Raw genomic sequence first — 26,490 nt, forward strand, 5'->3', positions numbered from 1 at the left:
TACTCAGAGCAGCTGACTCCCTGGCTGCAGTTGCATCTGTCGGTTTCAGACCCAAATTACATGTCTCGATGTGAAGAAATCAAATTTTGCTCTTGCTTCTATGAAAGCAAGAAGCAGATGAGTTCAAATACTAATGGGCAATTCTTTTAGCAAGAAGCAAGACGCTACAGAAAGAACAAGTTAAATCTATAAGTCAATAATTCACCTTCTACACATTTATTGCAGTCATTTTTGAGTGGTATGTATTTTTTCAGTTTGACAAAATGAAATATGTAACCATAGAGTCTTCTCCGGCAGATAAAAAGTAAAGACAGTGGGGAGATTTGCTTGTCAGTTCTTTTTGTGATATACTGATTATGACTGATTTCATCTCTAAATACAAATAATACCATTGATTTTCCATTGTTTCCCTTGGAAAAATAACTTTTAATCTCTACAACAAGGTTAATTTTTTTGGACATATATTTAAAAAAAAAAAAAAAAAAAGCTCTCACACTCATTGGCCATTTTGTTATACTACTGATTGAGACAAATATCTAATCACGCAATCACACGGCAGCCACTTTGTGAGTTTAGGCATGTAGACATGTTCAAGACAACCTGTTGGAGTTTAAACCAAGCAACAGAATGGAGAAAAAAGGTAACTGAAGTGACTCTGAATACTGCATGGTTGTTAGTTTCAGACGGGCTGGTCTGATTATTTCAGAACCTGCTGTTCGTTTGGGTTTACAGAGAATGGTCCAAAAACAAGAAAATATCCAGTTCGTGGCAGTTCTTTGGGTGAAAATTCCTTGTTGATGTCGGAAGACAGAAGAGAATGGTCAGGCTGCTTCAAGCTGATAGGAAGGCAACAGTAACTCAAATAATCACTTGTTACAGCCAAGGTATGCAGAAGAGCATCTCTGGATGTACAACACATCAAACATTGAATCAGATGGGCTATAGCAGCAGAAGACCACATCAGCTGTCTGTTAAGAACAGGCAACCAATGCTACAATTCACACAGGATCACCAAAAATGGATACTGGAAGATTGGAAAATGTGTTCCCTGCTCTGGTGAGTCTCAAATTTCAACTTTTGCTGACCATGTCCACCCCTTAAAGACCACAGTGTACCAATGTTCTGATGACTGCAGGATAATGTGCAGTGTCACACAGAGCAAATCAACTTCAAATGGTTTTCTTGAACATTACAATCATCAGATCTCAATACAGTAGAGCACCTTTGGGATGTGGGGAAACAGGAGTCATATAATGGATATGGAGGCAACAAATCTGCAGTAATTGTGTGACGCTATCATGTCAGTATGGACCAAAATCTCTGAGGAATGTTTCCAGCACCTGGCTGACTCTACGCCATGCTATATTTAGGCTGCCCTTAAGGCAAAACAGGCCCAACCTGATACTAGCAAAGTGTACCTAATAAAGTGGCCAATGAGTGTAGAAAGCTGACAACTGCATGCTATTATTTGTGTTCAGGCCTCTAGCAATATATAAAGATATCCTGTGGAAAATAATTTAAAGTAATCTCTATCTCAATTTTTTTTTATCAGTATAGAAATATCAGATTTCTCATTCTGCAACAATAATATTTCAATATGATTTCATATTATACTGTTGTTATTGTTGTGTATTTTGGTATAAGAAGAAGAAGAAGAATGCATTTATTTGTCATTATACAGAATGTACAATGAGACTGGAGGTGATACTGGTGACTATATCAAATGCTGAAGTTTTACTCATAACAACAATTGAATTTTAAACTAATCAGACATTTAAAGACCAAACATTTAAATGCTCAAATAAATTACAAGAATTTTACATTGGTTCTTGAGCACAGCATTTTAGAGAACGTACTTTCCTACTACTGTTCCTGCAGTAGCTGTACAGTCCACTAAGAAGTATCTATAGTTTTGCAGTTGGCTGCTACAACTATAGGAACGAACTCTTGAAGCAAAGTATAACTCTGGTATTTTTCCAGACTTTTTCAGCCCTCTCTGGTGCCTGTTCATAATGAGAAATAGAAATAGAGAAGTATAGATGGGAACAAAGGCATGCATACTTTGTCTCTAATAGATGTACGCAACTTTGTGAGGTTTAAATTTAACTGTAAATACTAAGCCGTTGTGGGTTTGCGCCATACAAACCCACAATACCTCAATCCATCAATATTTTCACTACTTTCAGGCCTGAAATAAGGATGTCCAGTCTGAGACCTGAATAAGGTTACAGAATGAAGACGTTTATGGCTTTGCACAGTAAACAACCACAGATGGAATAACATTTTACCACAGGCGAACAAGGATAGATACTACCTGTTTACTGTACTAACTAAGCCAATATAGAATATTCCACTGACAGCTTCTGAGACGTTCACACTATTTTCATCTAAAAAGCTGCCTGGTGTTACTTTAGGTGAAAGCTCAACCAATAGGAAACCAGAAACAGTGAATTTGATAGACAGGACAAACGCCACTATCATTACCTCTATTTGCAGACAGGTGACAGATGAAAGGAAAAACACTGAAGGCTTGGCCCCTACATTAAGGAGATCCAGGGACTGTGTTATGGCATTATCACAGTCAGCTGATATTATATTTCTATCCTGATGGGAGTGATCTCTTCATAAGTATTTAAGTGTTGTGACTCATATCCTGTGGCCTCTGCAGTCACCAGCTATTAAGCTAGTTATGGACTTATGAGAAAATTTTAAATGATTGCATGAATCTCACTGATACATGTTTAATTTTTTTACTGAAGTCCACACACTTCAAAAGGGTGTGAAATGCCCACTAATTTATTTCACTTTGAAATCTTAGGGTGCACATCGGTAACAGTCGCTCTTAGTTGTTTCTGCCATCTGAGTGAAACTGCTGTTCCAGCACATTATGAACAAACATCCTAGCCTTTACAGCAGTGTTTAAGCCCCCATGAAACGGTAAACCAAAATGAGGCATGGAGTTTCAGCTTTCTTTCTCAAAAAACAGACTCCTGCATCCAGGGATATAGAAGTGTATCATTTACCATTTCAAGAGGAGAATCTTGGGTAATATGTATGCCCCATGATTATTTCTGAAAACTATTCCCTCTCCACTGGCCAGAGTCCAAACCTCCAAGTAAACACACCTCTCACAGGGAGAAACATGGACATTCTTATTTACTGCATTTCATTCAAAACACAGTATTCTTTTTGTGAAATGCTTTTGAGTTTATGCCAAAATGAGAATTAGAAAAATACACAGTATATAAATATGTCTGTTTTCGTCACCGGTCGCTAGAATACAAACTCCACTTAGATAAACCACAAGTTTCTATTTGTCTTTGCAAACTGCAGCTTGATGACTTAAACTGCAGCTCTCTGCAAGAATATAAGACCAATATTGAGAGAACTGTATTTAGGTTGCTCTGTTTAACCACCAGGATGAAATACTAACAGCATACAGTGTGGGAGAAAAAGTACATTTACAGTTTAGTTTTAGTTTTCTATTTTCAGCATTTGGTCATTAATGCAAGTTGTATTTATCTGTCAAAGTTTGACTTGTCTGGTATGACAGATGAAATTTTTCAGTGTTCATTTGTTGATTTTCAAATATTTTGCAGCAAAGGTTAAAAAAAGATTCTAATAAATTGTCCATCGGAAATGTGTCATGTGGCTAGACGCAATGCATACATTGAGTGGAGACACTGGGTTTCTAGTACATTACCGCCAGCCTTCATTGTGGACTGCCTCGCGCTTTTTATTTCTTCTTCTTTCTTTTTTCAAGAAAGTTGTGGCCAACCAAAGTCATTTCCTGTAATGTCCTACACTGTATCAGAGAGCCAAATGCTGGAGCTTGTGAGGTAGACTTTCATTAGAAAAAAAACAAAACAAAAACTCAAGGATCCAAAAAGTTTAAATGAACCACAAAACCACTGGATTCAATGGAGTATAATTATCTGCAATGAGTCAACAGTGTATTTGGATTCGAAATAAAGCTCAGTGATCTCATTAGTACTATCTCAGACCATAAAAAAAGTTATATCAAAAACATAACATAAAATTAGCTCCAAGTATCATGACAGCAAAGATGCAAGCATTTTTGAGTGAAACACTACAACTCCAAAGTGGCTTGAACTTCGTACTGAGCTCTCAGAAAGTTGAATAAAAGGGCAATTCCTCTGCCAAAATGAATATACTTTACCCTCAAGCTAGGCTCAATGGGCAATTAAAAGAAAATGCATACCAGTAGCTTTGATTACTGTGAAGTTCATAAAAACTGAATACTTGGAATCAAACAAGTCCTTCCCGCCTATACTTCTTCCCCAACTGTACTTCTTCTCTCCCATTAAATTGTAAATGTCCTGGTTCTTATACAGCGCTTTACTCTGCTTGAACACTCAAAGCACTTTATACAACATGCCTCATTCACCCATTCATACAAGAACTTTTTTCTATGCCTAAGTGCTTTCAATCTAGCACTCACACACATCGCAGCGCAACTTAGGGTTCAGTATCTTGCTCAAGGATACTTTGACATGCAGACTGCAGCAGCCAAGGATCAAACCACCAACCAATCCCATGGGGTTGTATCACCAGCTGTTGTTTTAGTATGCTCTTGACACTTTTGTTGTTGTTTTTTGAGGGGTGTGTGTTTTCATTTGGAAATGAAAGTGGAAAATCACCTTAACAAAAAAGAAAAAGAAAAGAAACAAATGTGTATGTGTGGACGTAACCTTAGTTTAGCTCTTGTTACTACCAACAAAATTACAGTTTCCGCTAATAAAACAACATTCTGACAGAATGGGTTAATGACAGTCTGCAGGAATAATTATTGGCTGGAAAAATTTAACTTTTCTGGCGGTTTAGCAAAGACTGACTCAATGATAACACAAGATCACATTCACAGCATGGCAGGAGATACTATAAAAGCAACAACGACAGTGCGTGATTGTAAACACAGACTAACTAAGCTAGCTATAAAACAATTGTTTGTTTTTTCAAGCCAAGAACAGCTTTTGCATTTCTGTAAAACAATATGTGTAAATATAGGTTATTAAATAAGAGTTAAGAATTTGCTTTCTTAAAGGGAACATGTAATCATACACCAATTAGCCATGTGCTAGCTATTCATGGCCCAAAAATTAATTTGGAGAATCATTAAACCTGTATTGTTTATGAGTAATGTTTTTGGTGAAGTCACAGCTTGAGACCCAATTGAGGCTTAAAAGTATTTTCTTCCAGTCCTGTTGGCTAAAACTATGATGTTCCCATACAGCTAAACTGCATTCTCAAGAACATTTCCAGGCAGAGACACATTTTCCTCCTGAATTAAGTTTTTTGGGGGGCACACCACAAATACGTTTCAAATGGATATATTATAGCCATTTATTTTCTTGCTTTCTTACTGTCACTAAATTTGGGGAGAGACTTGTCAGCCCGAGAGCCAAGAAAACTGGAAACCAATTTTTATTTAACCAAAAACCATGGCATTTTCTTAAACCTAACCAGGTTTTGTTGTCTAAACCTTAATGGGGTGAGTAAGGCACTAAAAATGAAAAATCTACAACAAAAAAAAATCCAAACTGTCAAACTAATGACCCCACATGGAATTCAAAACCCAGAATCCCACAAAAGACTCCTGATACCACAACAGCCCAGACCTGCTGATGCTATCTTTCCATAAAAAAAAAAGTAAAAAGTTTCCCTTGAAGCAATATTAAGAAAGCAGGTTGGTTGTATGGGGCCCGTTTACAAGATTTTAATAACACAGTGTTGTATGTTTTTGTCCAACATAAGCAAAATACATTCAAACAGACAGCGTCAAAAAGCAGCAATTTCAAGATTTCAAAAAAAGTCAGTAAATAGTAATAAAGAGAGAACTGTATACAATTACATATTTTTTAAGGAAAGCATGTAAACATATCAGTTTTTCTGTACCATTATCAAATGTAATACATGGAGTCTGTTTGGTTTGTTTCTGTTTGTTTGGTTCATGAATGAATCAATATACATAAGCTTAAACTTCAAAATTTTGTTTATTTTTCCACCAGTCTACTACACAGACCAACGAAGGGCGGAAGTTCTCCTGTGATAAGCAAACTCCTGAAATTAAAGTTAAGCATCATAACTGGATATTTTTATTCAACATTAATGTCTCACTTAATATAGTTGGAAATTAATCATTCGCTCAGCTGTATTCCTTGATGTTGAAATGTGTTATGCTTGTTTTAACAGCTTATTTTGAATTAAAGACTTAAAATTAAACCACAAAAAGGAGAAAAAGTTCATTCTCCGTTTAACCAGCTGCTTTTACACAGCTGTGTGACGCTGATATAAAGGCTAGCCGCTAACTTCTGGCCTTTGCGGTCTTCGTGGGCTGCGAAGGACCCAAGCTGTGTCCAAATTCAGGGGCCGCATCCTTCGAAGGACCCGTCCTACGTAGACCGAGTCCTTCGCGGCCCACGAAGACCACAAAGGCTGGAAGTGAACAGCTTTGAAATTGGATGGTCTAGCCTTAATATCAGCATCGCCCGCCCCCACCTTGGCTTGTCAACCAAGGCTGAGGGATATATATATATATATTAGGGGTGGGACTCGATTAAAAAAATTAATCGAATTAATTACAAGCTTTGTAATTAATCAATCGAAATTAATCGCATTTTAATCGCATTTCAATATTTGACATGAGAAATATTAATTTAAGTTTAGTTGATGAATAAATCAATATACATAAGCTTAAACTTCAAAATTTTGTTCATTTTCCCACCAGTCTACTACACAGACCAACAAAGGGTGGAAGTGCTCCTGTGATAAGCAAACACCTGAAATTAAAGTTAAGCATCATAAGTGGATAGTTTTATTCAACATTAATGTCTCACTTGTTATAGTTGGAAATTAATCATTCGCTCAGCTGTATTCCTTGATGCTGAAATGTGTTATGCTTGTTTTAACAGCTTATTTTGAATTAAAGACTTAAAATTAAACCACAAAAAGGAGAAAAAGTTCGTTCTCCGTTTAACAGCTGCTTTTACACAGGTGTGCTTCGTACTCACGGTTGCTAGGCGACATGAGCTACGCAGAGGTGACGGCAGGTGACGCTGATATGAAGGCTAGACGCTCACTTCCGGCCTTTGTGGGCTGCGAAAGACGTGGGCCGGGTCCTTCGCAGGATGCAGCCCCTAATTTGGACATTGTGCGTCGATATAATCTGTATGCCGGGAACTCGCGCACTGAGAAACGTTCCACAGTGCAAAGTGCGATTAAAATGCGTTAAAAATTTTAACGCGTTAATTTCCCCGTAATTAATTAATCGAAATTAACGCGTTAAAGTCCCGCCCCTAATAAATATATATATATATATATATATATATATATATATATATATATATATATATATATATATAAATATAAATCTTCACCCTCCTCTAAGGGAAGTGAGAGGGAGATATGTGTGGGAGTTCCGGCACAAAATCTTAACTGTACTCTTCTGGACAGAGAGACTCCTGATGTGGCCAGAATCTGCTGGAGCCACTCTTCCACTCTTGGGGGTTATAGCTCTTAATGTTCCTATTACTGTGGGGACCACTTTGGACTTGAGCCTCCACATCTGCTCCAGTTGTTCTTTCACCCCCTGGTACTCTGTTTTATTATGCTCCTTCTTTCTGATGTTGCTGTCCGCTGAGATTGCCACGTCTATCACAGCTGCAGTCCTTTTCTAGCCACTGGTAGGATTTCTTGATGTTAGCCACTTCCTCTATCATGATACATCATATGCAGGGGCTTGGTCTTCCAAGATAGTTACTTCTTCTGTTCCTCATCGCTGTCTGTCTTCAGCTGCCTGAGGCACACCTGGAGCAGCTCATCTCCGATGGCCTTCTTCCTGATGTATTCATGGATGCTCCATGGTTCCTCCTGGATTAGGGCTCTGACACACACTAATCCTTGCCCTCCCTCTTTCCATTGGTCGTAGATCCTCAGGGTGCTGAACTTTGGGTAGAGACCTCCATGCACTGTGAGGAGTTTTCATGTCTTGGCATCAATGTCCTTCTGTGGCCAGCTTGTTATTTAAATTGGGTATCCAATGACCGGGGTAGGGTGTATGTATTGATAGCTCAGTTCTTATTCCTACAATTGAGCTGGCTTCTCAGCAAGTGTCTTACTTTCTGTGGCTGACCTTCTTCATGGTTCCTGTTGGCCTGTGGGATACCAAGTACTTGTAGGTGTCCTATATATCTGCTTTTCTGCCTTCTGACAGAAAAGCAGTTATATAGTCCAAATCACCTTCCCTCTCTTTGGAATCATTCAACCATGCTTATCCAGTACAAATGACGTCCTGATGTCCTCGCTATGTACAGGAGGTGGCTGATGGTCATTCCAATTCTGAATCTATATCTGTATCCACTCTTAGTGATGAGTTGGCTTAGGGGGTTGAGGCCTATGTAGAACAGCAGCGGGGAGAGTGCATCACCTTGGTACAGTCCACACTAGATGTGACTTGTGCAAATACCTTGGAGTTAGCCTCCAGTGATATCAGGGCACTATTGGTTTTGTATAGTGCCAAGCACTCCTATAATCATCTATGGGGCATTGAATTGTAGGCTCTTTTTTAGTCAATCCAGCTGGTGCTTTAACCATCTGATGTTATTTGCCTTTGGTGTTGAGCTGCCCTCATGTGTTGACTCATGTGGCTACTTGTTCTACCCTGTGTTAGCCAGTCCAGATGAGTTATTATTTTGGGCCATTTGCCAGGCATTCATGGAGTACTGTTCAGTTTCTTCAGCCGCTGTTAGGCTGTTAGGCCATCCAATAATGTATCTCTCTGTTAGATGATCCATCAGCGAAGATGAGATTTTTAGGTAAATGATCCTGCACTGTCCAGCTCTTCGTTCTCTATTCTTCATTCTAGAGATACCTTAAGGGCTATCTGCTATGTGGTACTGGCTGTTTCTTTTAATGGGAGGTTGCTATGGTCCGCTGTTAGGTCCACCAGCCATTTGGCGTTGGTGTTGCTTGAAGCCCCTTTCTCCCAGATGGTTTTCTAAGTATGGCTCAGTCTCAGCTCTAGATGGGTCTGCCCTTATACTATTGTTCCCTTGCAGCTGCTGAAAGTACATCCTGAATGTATCTTTCGGGAACAGGCTGTTTATTCTCTTGGCCTCTGCTTCTCTGGTGTATCTCTTCAGCCTCATGGCCAGAGCCATTTTTTTTTTTGGCAGTTCCTAGAGCCTCAGCTATGGACATCTTGTTGCACTTCTTATCCATCCAGTACCTGTCTCTCATGACATCCATAACATCCTTTCGGATTTTCCTGATTTTGGCCTCCAGCCTTGTTCTCCACAGGGCACTTTCTCAACATGAATTTTTGAGCTTATACCAAAGTGTTTCTAGGATTACTGCGGCAGTGGCATATATGAGTTCATTAGTTGCAGTGTTTTCATATTTAAAAACATCACCTAACCTGTAAGAAAAAAAAACTTATATTACCATGTAAGTAGAAGAAACTCTTAAACTTATTTACTATAGATCACTGATTTATTTGAGGTCAAACTTCACATGGTTTTAAAAGCACTGGATGAGTTTGCAGACATACACATACTGTGTTATTTCAGTTCACTGTTTTCAGATGTTGTGACTGTCAACACAGAACCTCTGATCCGAACTCACGCAGCATTTTCACTGGAAACCATATTCCTTTTCTCTATCACTTCAGAGCCATCCAATAATGTGTCTCTCTATTAGATGATCCATCAGCGAAGATGAGATTTTTAGGTAAATGGTCATATAAAGTAAGACTTTCCTTTCCTGATCACACTTCATCACATGAATGATAAATACTATACAGAAAATATTTACTCTGGTTGCTGTAAAATGCCTCTATTATAGGAATACAGTCGAATGTTTGTTTTATGTACTTGTTTTGGTCATTTGCCATTCTTTACACCATAGGCTAACATTCACTTCCTTGTTGTTGGCATACGTTCAAAATTTGATCCCAAGGGCTTTTGGACTTTCCTGCATGTTTTTTCTTCACAAAATAGCGAGGTCTAGAAAATTATAACTTCGCTGAATCTAGTGTTTAATGGGCTGTCTACTATCTGGAAAAAACATGAATATGTTACTTTTGACATATTGCACCGCATGAATGTTTTAGCGGATGAGGTTCCTGGATATTATAAACTCTATGAGTCAGTGCCACTCCTCTTCAACTGTGCAATTTGCATTTGATGATAAAAACCACAAACCACAAGACTGGTTGTCCTTTGGAAATGCTTGCAGACCACATTCTGACTTAAAGCAGCATTTAGTTCCTAATTATACCCTGCTCTGGTCGTAAGCTTGAAGAACAGCACTTTTGTCCTTGATGGAAACATTGTGTGTGCTCTGAGAGGCTGCACACAAGGCAGATAGCTGTGACTGTTGTTCTCTCAAATTAAAAAGGGATCATTCTTGCATTATATAAGTGATTTAATGCAGCAACTACAGGCTGTTGCTTCAGTAAAGCAATATAAATGCACCATTTTAATTTTCATCAAAAGCTTAAAAACTACTAATGGTTATGCAACAACCAAATGCACTAGACATTTCATAATATCTTAAAGGATGTCACAAAACAACCAATAAAACAAACAAACAATACTGACAGGTCACTGGGAGTCAATAGTAAAACAATGCATTTCCATAAATGCAGCTTTATGCATATGAGAAGAGGATTATATATAAAAACATAGATTTTAAAGTGGATTTAAAAACCACAGAGCTCTTTTTTGCAAAAAAAAAACAGTTTCAGATGTAACATATGTAGCTCTACGGCACAGACTGGCATTAATGGATTATAAGACCAACTCAGTCGCAGCTTGGCATTAAAGCAGTTACCTTGTAAATAACATCAGCTTAGCAGTGATCAAAATGTATCACTGTATCATGAGAAACACTCTTCACTCAATTAAAACTGATTATTCAGTGTTTGTCATTTCTTACATTAATATTAATGAAGTTGGAATTGTGGGTCAACCCAATCATATACCTGCAAAATGCCTTGAACTACAATAATTGTAAAATCTATCTAGGTGCGGTTGCAGAAAGTTGGGTTATGTATTATTTATTGGCATGGACAGCAGAAGAGACTCATCCATTTTTAAATGAGACTCAACAAAAATACATACTGTACCAAGAAAGAAAATCACAGGCTGAGGCTTTGAAATGTCTGAAAGCTTTCTAGAGGTGGGTTTATCTATTTTTTTTCCTTTCTTTCTTTTTTTTTTTTTTTTTTTTAAAGATAAGGTTTCATAAATGAATAATGACAATGAAAAGTGTCAGGTGAAGTGTCCAGAGTTTTTTTTTTTTTTCAATTCAAGTCAAATCATTCATATCAGCATTTTCACTACTGCTACATTTGCTTCACTGTTTAAATCTACAATAAACAGTGAATTCACATAACATGCAGAGCCTTGTCTAGCTCACTGTTAATATTATGCCTACAGGGAGTTTTTCAATTAGCATCACAAAGCCAACTTTTACAATTCCAACTGAGTGTCAACCATAATTGAGCAATCTCAATCTCAATCTATAACAACAAAAAATTATGAAAATGTTAGAACTTTTGCACCTATTCACAAGTCTACCTTGAATAATTATGCATTATTATAATTTGAGTGAAGAAGGAGATGAGTACAAAAAAGCAACATATACAGAGGACAGCACTTCAATCAGTCCCTTTTCCACTGTTAACCAAAGGGACACCAAGGGGCCCGCTGCCCGCTAAGAACTAGGGCAAGGGCGTTTTTGCGAAAGACCCCTCATCACAACTGCCTTCCCAATAAAATTGTAGACTGATTATGCACTGCTTAATCACCCAAGGTGTCTCTCATTGCCTGTTAATATTGCACTCTTCTGATTTGCTTATTAAGAAAGCCACTTAGAGTGAACCTCTTGCAGATGGTCACCTTGATTGAAGTGCTTTTCAGAGGAGCCAATCTATTACAAAATAATTTAAAATCAAAAGCAAAGGAAAAGTCATGCCAGACCACTCAAATTTAATAGAACAGCACAGGGAGTAAGAATTATACTCTATGCTAATAAACTAACAATCATTACACTAGGTAACAAATTTCTACTTTTTTCTTGTCTTTGTGTTTAAACTCTCTCTCTCTCTCTCTTTTTTATGAACACAAATACCATGGATCCTTGAATGAAAACATGATGGGAGACTACATTTGGCGCTCATCAAGAAAAATGTTCATTTTTTTATTAAAAAATTTTTTTCAGACATTTCAAAAATAAATTTTTGTGTCTTCCAAATTTATGTTTCCTGTTTTGAGTGTAAAAATAGCAAAAAAAAATGGGAAAAATGTAGTTATTTTGGGGCAAAAAACACAAAGTTTGACAGTAATATTCTTTTACAATAAAAAGACAAACATCGTGTTAAATTGTGTTATCAAATCTGTATTAGTTTCAGAGCACAATTAACATGCAGTCATATTAAAAGCAGTGGAATTAGTTCTACATCAAGACTGCATAATATTTTTGAAATACTTTTGAACCACCAATTTCTGAACTGCACAGAAAATAATAAGATATGAGAGCAATAACTTTTCATGACCTTCAATATGATAAGTAAAATTAGCTTATGCTGCATATACATTTGTAAGAGCTTACATAAAAGCTAACAAAACTTCCAGCAAAAATATCCATATAGCAAAACCACAAGCTATTGAAGGGGACTGAATAAAATTCCAACTGTAGCTTCAGTCATGCCATAATCCAAACTACCAATTTTTTTTTTACATGCATTAAACAATTTATATATTTTCCTACATTTTGATAACACAAAAAAGCACCACTTATTCTATAAAAAAGCTTTCTGTCACATATCTGATAGATTTTTATGGATTTACTTGAGAGATACATATATACAGCAGATCTCTTTAGAAAAACATTTAAGGACTTAATGTAATTTAATGTTAATGCATGCAGATAAGACACACTTCTCTATTTAGCAGAGAAAATGCAAGCAGAACCAAGCTACACTGTTTGTGCTGTAGTCCCACCAAGAGGCCTGCAGCTGACCTGTCACCATTAGCCTTCCACTTTCTTATTACAAGGCCAGTGTTGCTGAGTCTTTGAACCTTGCTTCTGTTTCAGTAAACATTACTTGAAACTGTGATGTAAAGGCTGTGTTTGGGGCAAAAAGTCAAATGTGTGCATTTGCATTTGTCTAATAGGTGCATCACAATGTAAAGTCTCCACAGAGGAGTCCATACGGTCACGTAAAACGTCACTTGGACCAAAGTGAACCATAGCATACTCACATACATGGAAACATGCTTATTAGTCCCTGCATAGTCCTGTTTAATATACCCAAATTTTCTTTGTAGTGCCCCAACAAACTTAAAATGCCAATCAGACAAAAATGACATCAATAATAATAACATTAAAATATCAAAACAAGGATATCAATAATGGTGGTTATTGACATTCTTAATCCTCAGGTCATGTATAGAAAAAAATAAGTTAATACAGCAAAAATCAACCCTTGTGCTGCAAATAATTAAATAAACTATTAATGTTGTGAATTATTAAGTGAGCATATTTATTTGGCCACCTTAAAAGAGAAAAGAGAGCTATTTCAATCAGGCTAGATTTATTCCACCTTTGTGTCTCTTTTTTGTCTTCATTTAGATCCTCTTTTTTTATTTAAATGTAAAAAATATCACATATTTTACTCAACATATACTGCTTAATACTGAACACTGAATATGGCTTGTAAAAGGTACCAAACTCTGACACTCTTACAATGCAATGACGAATCAAAGCACAACTGATCCTTTGCATATCAATACCCTGTTTTCAGAGTTTTTCTCTTTAGCTGATATTGATCCCTTTCAAATTCATTAAAGACAAAACAACATCTGCCCTGTCACATATGCTAAACTGAAACCAATAATTTTCCTTGCAGATCAAAATAAGCTTAATTGTCCCGAAAAAAAACTTTAAAACTTAAATTTTATCTTCAGAAGGTACTCCTCTAAATTACTATTGAACTCCTTTAAACTCTTTTAAAAGACAGATAGTAAGAAGCAGAAATGATGCAGCAGAACAACAGACGAAGTCTTATTCATCATAGATATGCTTTTTTCTTGCCAAAAACCCGAGTTGCATTATCACAATGCAGCTCAATTGATGGCAATTCAGTCAGTGATTCAGGGGTACTGTCTTTGTAATGGCTGTTGTAGCTTCAAGCAGTGAGTAAGAGAATGCTACAGAGGTCCATTAAGCTTACTTATATATAAAAAAAAAGTATTCTACATGATTTATTCCTCACTATATTGAAGCCTTTTGAATCAGTGTTTGGTTTAAATGACTGCTGAAAATTCCTTCTTGCAGGTTAACATTTCCTTAATCATTCACAAATTACTTTTGGCTGTCATGTGTATGATCGGATGTGTTTGTATGTTGGGATATTTACGTGGTTTATATCCAATCTGTGAAGCACTTGCACCTGTGTGTTTTGTTTATTTTTGAGCATTTTGTTCAGCCCCCCTCTAAAGCAACAGAGTTTTTGGTTTGTTTTGCTTTTTTTTAGAATGACTGATTGAAAAATGTTGTTTATTTAAAATATTTGTTGTTGAAAAAGAAACGCTGTTTCCAGTGAGAGAGGATATATGCATGACTTTCTTATGCAAATGAGAAAACTTTATGAAAACATCATTTTACTGTTGGGAAACAAAGTCACTTTCTCATCTTCTGTTTACTGGATGTATTTTAAATCTTCACTGAATCACGTTTAGTATATATTTGTGGCCATGAATACAGATATATCAATTAACAACATTTTGTAAAAGTAGACTTTGGATATGGAACAATAAAGCTTTGTAGAAAAATAACCAGTGCATGTGGAGTTCATACACCTGCTACATGTCTGAGGGTTACATTTTAAACATTGCATCCATTCAGGGTAAGTTAGTCCACATATGGATGCAGACATAGTCTCAGTTCAATGACAGTGAGTCTCAGTGATGACCGTGCACCACCATCCAATGTAGGATTGATGCAATACACAAATTCAATAATTCCTTGGTGTCTTTCAGTGTTTAAACCTTTAATTTTTAAATTCAGATTAAAGTGACTGAGTCCACCAAAAATGTAGAACCAAAAATTGTAATAAATATTGCATTTAAGCAACTGCTCCAATAAAATAACCCAAAATATAAGAAATTATTTTTCTTAAGTATTAGTTCATTCCATCTTTTATTTCTATTCATTGCATTTATAGAGCCATATGGTTGGCTGGAATCACAGTCTAGCAAGAAGAGACGCAGTGAACCTTAAGCAATGAGCAGTATGCTATAATCCTGGAAGAAGAATTCATGCAAAAAATTTTGTTATAACACTTGAAATTAATCATCTGTCTGACCTTCAGTACACAATTAACAGTACGTTTTTGTAAATGTCAGTCCAAAAATATTAATTAAATCTCTCCAGGTCCAGCAACTATCTTTATATGAAACACTTCAACTTGAGATCTGTGATGACTTGAACTATAACTTTGAGGGTTTCTGCTCTCCCTGGCTTGTATTGAAATGCCACCAATTTAACACCACTGTTAATCTGAAATAAAATTGGCTGAGATTTCCCCTGTACTGCAGTGTAAGGATTTTTTACTTATTGCTGGAAAATCTGCAGCTGTGAACTGCATACTTACAAACCCATAAGCCCCAGAGTTTTGCAATGAAACTAATAAAGGTCCTTTTAAGAAATCCAGCCTCCTCTTAGCCATAAGCCATGTGCCTTGGGAGTATTCCTGCCCAAAATTTGAACTACTTCCAAATTACGCAAACAACTGGATTACATGTGAAATCCTACTCTCTGTACTCACAATAATTTAAGAATTGACTTGGAACTGTCAGCTAACTTCAATTCTTGTTGCATTTAAAAGGACAGAATGAGACTGAAAGAATCTGTATATTTGAAATTCAATCCATTCACTAACAGTGGGGGTAGGGCTGAGCTGAACTGTCGGTCAATGGCAAAGGCATCTGCATAGCTGCGAATTTTCACATGTCAACTCAACTGAGGTACTCCGGGATTCCAAGCATACTGCTCACAAGGAAGTCTACACCACAATATTGATACAGGGGAAACTGATGAAGACAAACTTGTCACAGAGCTTACAATCAATCAGTGTGTCTCTGACTTCTTGTGATGTTGAGTTATAATATGCTGCTGTTCTTAGGTCCAACAATTTCCAATCCCAATGCTTGAATAAAAACAATGTTCACACTGGTCATTCTCAACACTGCTTGCAATTGAAGAATTAGAGCACTTCAAAGGCTCAAAACATGGCAAAGTTCTCCGATGATAAGCATCACCACTGAAACTTCACAGGAAAATATAAATAGAGGCTTTACAGATAAATCGTTAAATGCAATTTAGTAAAGCATCATAGACATCACAGGCTTGTTTGCCATCAGCGTCTTTGTATAACTGCTGCTCGTGAGCTTTTGAGTAAGTATTATGCAAAACATCACTGAGTATAAAGAAGCAGATTGTTATGAATCATTAAGTTGGCAATATTTTTTTTAAAAAAGCTATAGATAAAAACAAAAAACAAAATATGAGGTGGTCACCAAAACAAATTCAAAAAGGCAACACATTTTTCTGAATGCTGAAATGCACAGAACATAGGAACCATCATAAAAATATCAGTGAGAAGTGTAACTTTTTTCAGCGAGGCGTAAAAGTGGCATTGAGTTACACATACTCTGGCGTGCTTCAAGTGGAAAAGTTGAGAAAAAAAAAAGCAGAGGTCATGGTAAGTCATGAAACAACCCTTTTCCTGAGTCAAATACTGCCATGGTATTACCTTACCATGCTGGTGAAACTGAAGACTCTCGTATTAACACATGCGTTATGAGTCTGACTCACAGGCCCTCTAAAAGTGAGCAATGCATTGGTCAATACCGCGCAGAGAATGAATGCGCTTCTGAGAGAAAGTTGAAGGAATTAGATTATTCTGTAGTTATCTCAGGAGCTCGCATCAGCTACTGTAAAGCTCTGGGGTAAAATACTCAGCATAAGGAAGGTAATTGTGTGAAGGTTACTTTCCCCACTACAAGTTGCCTCTGTGAGGTGAATCCAGGGCTGATCCCAGGAAAATTCAGACAAACGTGCAAACCGGCGACAGCAAGCACCTATAGCAAAAAACTGCTACAGAGGTTACACCTCCGTACTGCTTAAATCTACAACATGTGCTGTTAAACCAAATTACAAAACAGGATGCCTCAGATCTGCCAACCACGTAATCTTATTAGGATGGAGAAATCACATCCTAGCCAAGGTGGGTATAAATACCATCTGTGCACTAGAATACCCCTCTTAAATCAGCTTCATGTGCTACTGTTCATTTCCATTTTTCAGTCCATCACACACAATTGCATGATCTTCTCTCAGTTTGTGGTGTAAATGTGTTATTTTTGGTGTGTTTTCAAAGAGTCCATGATGTGACGTTTCACTCAATAAGAGCCTCCAGAACATCTCCAATCAGCTTTATGCTTCCTGTGGTTAGAGCGCTATCCACGACTACACCTCAAACACAGGTTTAAAAGCTTTTTTGACCACTGTCAGCTCTTAGCCTATTAATTCACATTAAGTCAGTGGTGGCAATAACTGCACTTTGCCCTGTGAAGATCAGACAGTTTAAGTGCGATTTTCCAGCGAGTACTGCAATATACAAATAAATACGCTGAAAAAAAGTAATTGAGACTTTTCCATCCAGACTTGGATTAAATGTTCAATTTTAAGGAGGATTATGAAATATTTGCGTTATATGAAACTACTTCACATGTCCAATGTTCTTTCTGCCACCTTCTTATCATATCATAAAATCCTGCAGCTATTAGATTACACTCTCTCATACAGGTCTGTGTTACAGTCTTAAATTCATAAAGTTTTATGAACAGTTTTAGCCTGCAGGTATAATTCTCTTATCCTGTTCAAAAGTACAATAATATGAATACACAGAGCGAACTACTGTAACACCTGTCTAAACAGGCTACATGTCTACTGTAGCATGATAGGAGCAGAATGGATCCATCAACCTCTAACACATCCAACAGCTCAACTCGTGAGCTCCCATCAGGAGCCACAGCCATCTCTAGGGCAGGCAGGCTGTCTGAAACAGAAAGGGCAGAACTAGCTAAAATGTTTGACTAATGGACATCACGATCAAAGCTACAGAGGATAAAGCCCATTTTTATCAAAAACAAACAACAAACTACATCCTCAGGTGAGCACAGGACATTTTAAAGCTGGAGAAAGTGAAACACTGAAAATAAAGCAAGCAAAGATTACCCAGTACCTGCAGTATAATATGTTATAGTAATACTGATACAAATTATGTTATGTATTATACAGTGGATTATGTGTTATGTATTACACTAATGTACTATTGACATGACAGTGTCCCCTTATCTTTAGGATTGGACTCTGAAGCATCCTGTAACTAAACTGGGCTCTCGTGGCTCATACAAAGCTGATGAGTCAGATCCTTTCTTCACTCTGTGTTGCTTGCCTCACCTTGGTAGTTGTTGCAGTATGCGGCCTCTCTTTAATGACTTCCCCGCACTGGCTCTACCCTCTACACTGTGAGTATGATGTTGCATATTAAATTAAAAATCAATGTGTGGAAAATTATTTGGTCACACACTGACTAACTCCAGTCTGACAACGGGTTCCAACTGTAAGGAAGCCATTATTTCCCCACTCTGTCTCTCACGCACGAAGATGAATGCCCAAAAGACTAATAGAGCATATTAAGGGAGTGACTAGAGACAAAGGTAATGCAATTAAACCCACTGATAAGAACAAACAGTAAAGTGCTTTTTTTCCTAACTATATATATAAAGGTTAGAAAGTTCAGAAGCAAGAATTGATTTGGAAAGGGTATGAAACAGAAGTAAAAGTAGACAGGCGCATTAAGAAAACAGCCACACGCTGCAGCACATCGGTTAGGTGTGGGCACACACAGCATAGTGACTGATGTTTGGGGATTTCATGCAACACCAAATGGCGCATGGTTAGAAAAGGGGTGTAACTCAGAGAGGTGCATTAAATGATCACTTGGAGCTCACTTCAGTAAGACCATTCAAACTGGCTCCTAATCTCCCCTGTAAATGCAGTCATTTTCTGCAAAGCTGCGGTTCTAGTGATGAACAGTCAAAGGGATCCAATTTAAGAGTTTCTGTCCTTTAGGGGTAGATGGCAAGACATCAGAAATTTGAAGTTAAAAGCTGATTGTGAGCCCATGTGCTATTTTATTAACTGGTGCTTTGTTTGTTTGTTTTCTCAAGTGCATTTTGATGGATCCACGTAGCTTGACGGGCAGTCCCGCCTTGACCTGTCCGGTAGTTTATGATTTGCACATGATTAGCAGCAATTCAACAAACTGCTCCACTGAACCTAAGCTGCTGAGGCTGAGATAACTGGAAAAGTAAGGCGTAAACTGTGTTAGGCTAAGTGATTCCCTGTGGTTATTTTTTTGATTGGTGAAGCGGGTTAATTAACAGGCAAATTATCAGCAAATCTCAGAGAACACAGATTAGGTAAAGGTACTGCTGCAATGGACTGCTTAAAACTTGAAACCCTTGAATTCATTCACTGTATGCACTTAATATAAGATAACAGAATTTGTATCATATCTGGTGTGTTCTGGAGGTGGGTAACAAATCCTAGTAAATCTTGATGCTAAAATTGCACTTTGCTATTTAATCATTGCTGACATGCCTCCTACTACTGCTCCCCTCCCTCTTGGGAAATATAAAGGTCATAATGTAATGTCCAGCCATGCATCACACACACACACACACACATGCACGCACACACGCATGCATGCAGGCATGCACACACACATTTCATTGGCTATCTTTGTGAGGACACCTAAGAAAAATGTATCACACCTGCTCAGTGGCCCTGAAAGCTCAGGACCAGAGCACTGAGCACTGTGCAGTTTTTTTTTTTTGTTTTTTTAAAAGGTAAATAGACAACACACAAGCAATTTTGCATCAAATCACTACAATGGTTTCTCTCTTTTATTGTGTTTTCTGCAGCTGGAGGTTTTTCTGTTTGTTTTTTTATTTTCCAAGTGCTGCCCCTGTGGTGTCAAATTAGTTATGATATTTCCTTGGGCTTTTCAATTTAGATGTGTTTTCTTGGGTTGCAGTGCGGGTAGCTGTCAGGGCTTCCTTAATAACTAAGTGCCTATATAATCATAACCCTTATTCTAATCTACACCTGATTCCAACCTGAATCCTAAATCCAAATCTTAACCCTTAAATTCCCTTTAAATCTTAGTTATCAAGAAAAAAAACAAGTGCCCATCCTCATATATATATATATATATATATATATATATATATATATATATATATATATATATATTGGCACACAGTTGACAGTTGTCAGTGTCAGTACACTCGTACACTGACGTGTGTAAATGGGTCCTGGCAGGGCTCTGTTTCCCTCTCCTCTCTGTCCTAACGGAGGATTAACAGAAAAGGCATCGAGATCAAAGCTGCATCAAAACTGTTTGAACTCCCTGAGTAAATGAGATCAAACACGGGCCATATCTTCATCACACTTAGTGCACTGAAGGTAATATAAACAGAAACACAAACACAGAGAAAAAAACACATATATTTCCAAACCCACTGGCCACTTTTTTAGGTACATCTGCCCATTAATCCAAATGTCAGCAAATCAGTTGATAGCAACTCAGTGTATTTATGCATGTAGACATGGTTAAGATGACCTGATGAATTTCAAACTGAGCATCAGAATGGGGAAGAAAGGTGTTTTAAGTGACTTTGAACACGGCATAGTTGTTGGTGCCAGATGGGCTGCTCTGAATATTTCAGAAACTGCTGATCTACTGGCATTTTCCTGCACCGCCATCTCTAAGGTTTTCAGAGAATGGTCTGAAAAAGAGAAAATATCCAGTAAGCAGCAGTGAAAACACTTTGATGCCAGAGGTCAAAGGATAATTTTAGCTGATAGGAAGGCAAAACTAACTCAACCACTCTTTACAACCAAGGTACACAGGACAGTAGTTCTGAACGCACAACATCAAATCTTGAAGCAGATGGACTAAGCAACAAAAGACCTCTCCTGTCAGCTAACAACATGAAATTGAATGTGTAATGTACTCTGGCTCACCAAAACAGGATCTTTTCTTAGCACACTTTGGGCCACGTGGTACCTGAGTATTGTTCCTGAACATCCCTTTATCACCACAGTGTTCCCATCTTCTGATAACATGCCAAGTCACAAAGCTAATTTCAAGATGGTTTATTGGACATGACAATGAGTTCACAGGTGGAATGGGAAATTTGCATCATGGATGTGCAGCTGTCAAATCTGCAGCAGCTGTGTGATGCTATCGCATTAATATGGACCAAAACCTCTGAGGAATGTTTCCCGCACCTTGTTGAATCTTTACCATGAAGAATTAAGGCAGTTCTGAATGTGAAAGGAGATCTAGTACTAGCATGTTTTAACTAATAAAGTCACTGGTAAATGTATATACATGCTGAGTGTGAAAAAAGGAAATAACAGACACAAACTATGAAGAGCTGGTGAAAAAGTGTGCAAAAAATCTTTGATCCTAAAAACTTCATAAAAAAGTGTTTGTTTGTTTGTTTGTTTGATTGTTGCTTGTTTTGTCACTATAGCTCATAACTGTAGTATTTTTTTTTCACCAACCCATTTGGATTTGCCCTTTTAGGGGGTGTGGCCTCAGAGAAAGAAGTTAACGCAATTTTGTCTCGGTGTGCATTTGGCTTTACTAACCCAAACTAGCTGAAAGCTTTCCAGCGTTAACCTCTCATTCAAAGTTACACCTGACTTTACAGCAAACAAGAAGGGCAAAAAAAAAAAAAAAGCAGAACTCAAGGCTTCAGAATGGCAGTTCATAAACCAACAGGTGACATATGTTTATGTTCATCTTTTAAAAGCAGACTGTTGTGCAAAGAAGGAAAAGAAAACAACTCACAAATTATAAACTTAACCTACACTAAACAGCTGTATAGAGAATTCTGTTCTTAAATACACTACTTCAGCATTTTTCTAATAGTAGTTGTAGTTGTGTTTGTAATTAAAAAAAACTAAATTGTATAATGTTGTGATGTATGAGGAAAAATGGAAATATGACTAATTTCAATTCAAGTCTTACCTCAAATTCATGGCCAAATGTTTGCTAAAGACAGATCCCTTTCAAATAATGAGCGGCTTTCATTAGTCACATACATTATGTTTATAATGAAAGAAGCTATCTTTAATAATTGTCAAATAATCACAATCATTAATTATTTTAAGGGGAGTTTTAATCTCATGGCACCTGTAAGAGGTGTCACTTTTGACTGGAGATCCATTAAGGTTGTGTAATAAATGAGAAAACAAAAGATTATTACAGTAAGCATCTCTGCATTCTAGCAAAACTAATTCTATGTCCATCCATTTTGTTAACTGCTTATCCAAGCTCCCTGCAGAGGCTGAAACCTGTTCCCGCTGGTACTGGGTGAGAGGTGAAGCACTCGGTTTCAACTAACTATTCCAATTTAAAGTGAAAGTGACAATTTTACATCACTGTCATTAATGATGATGAGCATAAATAAAATTGTGTTTTTTTTTTAAAATGTTAGAATTTTGTTTTAAAGAACTGAAGTCTGTTTAGTTTACTAACTAATTGTAATAATTTTATCACAGTATGTAAAGTAATATATGATCGTTAATTGCAATGCATTGTGAATTATGTGATTATACATTACAATTTATTATTATTAACAATAAATAGTGAATAAATGCCAAGTTGCCTTGCACACTGTATCATCTCATATCAGAGAAAGTTTGGTAGCTGTGTGCGTGATGCTGCATATGAAGTAGGAAAAAGCAGCAATCAAACAGCCTGTAGTCTCAGCAGTTTGGTCTAAATGACTAAGTGAAAAGCACATTTCTGGAATAAATTGAGGAAGACACACATATACTTAGACAAACATAGATAAGTGGGAGAAAATTATCATAAGTCATATTTGAGATCAGTCAAATGGGAATACAGAAATGAATTTCAATATTAAAGCCTATTTCACAGATGCAGCAGCAGTTCATTTGAATCAGTAAGGAGATATCTGCTGCCCCTAATTACCAGTGACAGATTGGAATGAGATTATCCGGCACTCTAATCTATGTTATGAACCTCTATTGGCATAATTCAACAGAGATGGATAAAGCTACTTTGAAAGGTTACGGGGGGGTTCCATAGTCATAGTTTCCTTTTTTGGATCAGTAACTTTATAGAGTTTTAATTGATGACACAGAGAGCACTATTATGGAAATTCATTTTCTGTGTGCACTGCTCTCTTCTTGGATGCGTTTGGCTGTCGACCACAAGCGTGATCGCTTGATTTCAAATTGATTGACCATGTCTGAGAATATCAATTGAGTTGCTCTCTGGTGAGAAAAACATAGACATCTTTTATCTGTGGGGAATTTACGAGGTCTGCATCAGTCAGTTCAGTTCAGTATAACTTTGACAAATATCCTCGGGGAAATTGGCGGTCTCTGGTTCAACAGAGCATCGATTGAACTACTTAATCTTGAATTTTGGCCACAAGGAAAACTGCTGATTCTCTACAAAAAAAAAGAAAAGAAAAGAAAAGAAAGAAAGAAAGAAAAGGGAAAAAAGTAAAGTTTTGGGCTGAAGTTGTCAACAACTGATATTTTCCACACCTAGTGAAACTAGTCAAAACTGCCTTGTGCAATCCTAAACATGACAGCCGTCACAGTCAGATTCTGTCTGGAGCCGACATAAACCTTGACAATGTCATGCAGTTACAGTTTGAGTTCTTCCAGTTGGGATCCAAACACATGCAACTCATCACAGTGGGAAAACACAGTCATGAGGTAGAAATTAAATGCTCACTAAGTTTTCCTGAAAGCAGTACTTCCTCTTAATAAATGTAATAACTGAGTAAGTGAGGCAGCCAGCCACACTGAACAAAGGCTCTATGAGTGAGTGCTTTGTCTATCAGCTGTCACTACAGCTTGCTTGCTGAGGTGTAAAACACAACTGAGATATTCCTTGTCAGCCTCTCTATCAGCCGCTTTCCTTCAGATAAAAATAGCATGTACACATTTTGATATTTGTATTTTTAATACAAGGGTATGCTGAGCCTCTGGGAAAGTTGTAAAATGCTGTATTTTGACAACAGTATGTCTCAATTTTTTTTTTTTTTAAAAAAAAGCGCCATATTCTTTCGTCTAACACAGACCCAGAGTTTCCACTCTTAGTTTAGATTGAGTGAAATCTACATCCCGTTTGGTTACAGTCTGGAAAAAAATAAATACTTTTTTTGTGGAGAGGAAGACTAAGTAAACACAAAACTTAAAAACGGGTAAACACCATTCACAGACAGAGCCTTTGAACGACTGAATGTTGAATCAGCTATAACACAGCTATGTTATAATTGTTTTCCTCTGCCATCTAAACCAATGAGCCTAGAGGTCCTGCGGTATAGTGATGGACCACATCACTGGGAAAATGCGCTGTACCTCAGAACCTGGGCGAACTGCCTGTTGAATGCATGACAGCCTCAGCCAAAACACACAGAACCAACTTCGTGTGCTGCTCTGCCTGCACACACAGTGTGTACGTGTGTGTGTGCGCGCGCACCTGTGTGTGTAGCAGACATTCTCAATACAACTATGGCAACATCTGAAAGCACAATAATGGATCTCAATGTTGGACATGTTGTTCGGTGGCTGCTGCTGCAGATGTGAATGAAATTTTTTTTGCCCCATTTTGACTGCATGAATTGCTTCAGTTCAGGCAGGTGAGAGCGTTTCCGAACTACAGCATGAAACATGCTGTTGTAAACACAATGCTCTGCCTTTTAAGGCAACTAGGTTACTGTGTGCTTACACAAACACTAATTGTATTGTTAGGGTGGGAAGAAGCACTTAATGGAACAAGAGCGTAATCACTAATCACAGCTGCTTTCTTTTAGCTGCCATCTCCACCTCTTAAATCCTGTTAGGAAACTGACAATATGCCTGCCGTTACTCAGCCATCTTTCAGCTCAAATGCACTGTTTTTCAATTCATTCTGGCAAAACAACCATGTGATCTGATAACACAGCAGATTTAAATGTGTGCCATTCAGCAGAGACTATTAAAGGTTTGGACAGTGCCACACTGTCTTTAATTTTTGGAGGACAGACTCTCCTTAACACTGAACACATGCTACCTTAATCATGAGTTGCAGAAGAAGCAATGAGCAAATTTTGTAGAAATCAAAAGCACAGTGACTTTTGTGGGTATTATTTTTAATCCAATAACACGCAGTGTTATTGAGTTAAAAAAAAAAATAATAATCGTAAAACACCAGTTTTGCTTTGCAGGGCTGTAGATGCTCTCTTTGACAAACTCTCAGTGATCTGTGCACACATCCTATAGTTCACAAGCACAACATTACAGTAACATGTTGTCTATAACTCAGCATAAATGGTGACATGTGATTTTTGCATTTTTTTTTTTTTTTTGTTATTTTTAAATGACTTACCAGGCACAAACCGCTGAGTAGAGAGATGAGTAGAAAGTCCAGATTGCGGAGCAGCAGAGAGGATCCCATCCCTGACCTGAGGCAACTCTACCTCCAAGAGTCCTTGCGGGGCTCAGACAGATGCTGATGGAGCTCGGATGAAATTATTTAATCTACTTAACTCTCTTCAAAGTGGAACGAGTTGTGTTCTTTTACTCCATCTGGCCTCTCGATGCTTATGATGGCTTGTGAAATCATAACTCTGTAATCGCCTCGCTCTGCCCTCGATTTAATTTCCTATAATCTACTATATGCTCCGGCTCAGTCTGCTCTCTTTATTTCTCTGCATCTGTCTTTTTTCCTCTTCTGAAATTACATCCACATGTCAGAACTATTTATGTCGCTCTAGCTCTGCGGTGGGAAGTTCAAATGATTCTTTGTAGGGAAGAAACCAACGCTGTATTTTAGGTCTTTAAAATTTCCCCTCAGACTAACTTAAACACTTCAGTATGGAGCTGTGCGCCTTGCGGCTTATTCCAGTATTCTTTTCCAAGCGTTAGATCAGTGTTGTACAAAAAAAGCACAAAATGTATCATTCCATCACCAGTCGCTGCTGGATTTCACAACTTCAATCCTCTGACTCATGTCACCATCAACGCAGGCATGTATCGTGCAGGCGGCAGTGAACCAGAAGGATCGCAGACAGGGTTTACTTTGTGCATTTAACAGTAAATGGCAATAACGTGAAAGAGCAGGACATGGAATTTCAAACTTTTAATTGAAGTGTCTGATTTGCGTGATTCAACTCAATCAATGCACGCCTGCACTTCGCTACTCCTGGTCACGAGTCTTTCTTTCTTCTTTCTTTCTTTCTTTTTACAAATTAATGAAAACATAACATGGCAGTGTATCACTTATGTGCAGAA

The 26,490-nt window shown here is 37.5% G+C and overlaps 1 protein-coding gene across 1 annotated transcript in view; it reads right to left on the reverse strand.

Moving 5' to 3' along the window:
* Nucleotides 1-25,920, reverse strand: part of LOC115796031 (parathyroid hormone/parathyroid hormone-related peptide receptor-like) — a 49,274-nt gene extending 23,354 nt beyond the window's left edge. The window contains 1 exon segment of the mRNA XM_030752232.1: nucleotides 25,586-25,920. Coding sequence (XP_030608092.1) covers nucleotides 25,586-25,654 — 69 coding nt within the window. The 5' untranslated portion in view covers nucleotides 25,655-25,920.
* Between the last annotated feature and the right edge of the window lie 570 nt (nucleotides 25,921-26,490).

Source organism: Archocentrus centrarchus, chromosome 17 (genome assembly GCF_007364275.1).
Source record: "Archocentrus centrarchus isolate MPI-CPG fArcCen1 chromosome 17, fArcCen1, whole genome shotgun sequence".
In the NCBI taxonomy this organism is placed as follows: domain Eukaryota; kingdom Metazoa; phylum Chordata; class Actinopteri; order Cichliformes; family Cichlidae; genus Archocentrus; species Archocentrus centrarchus.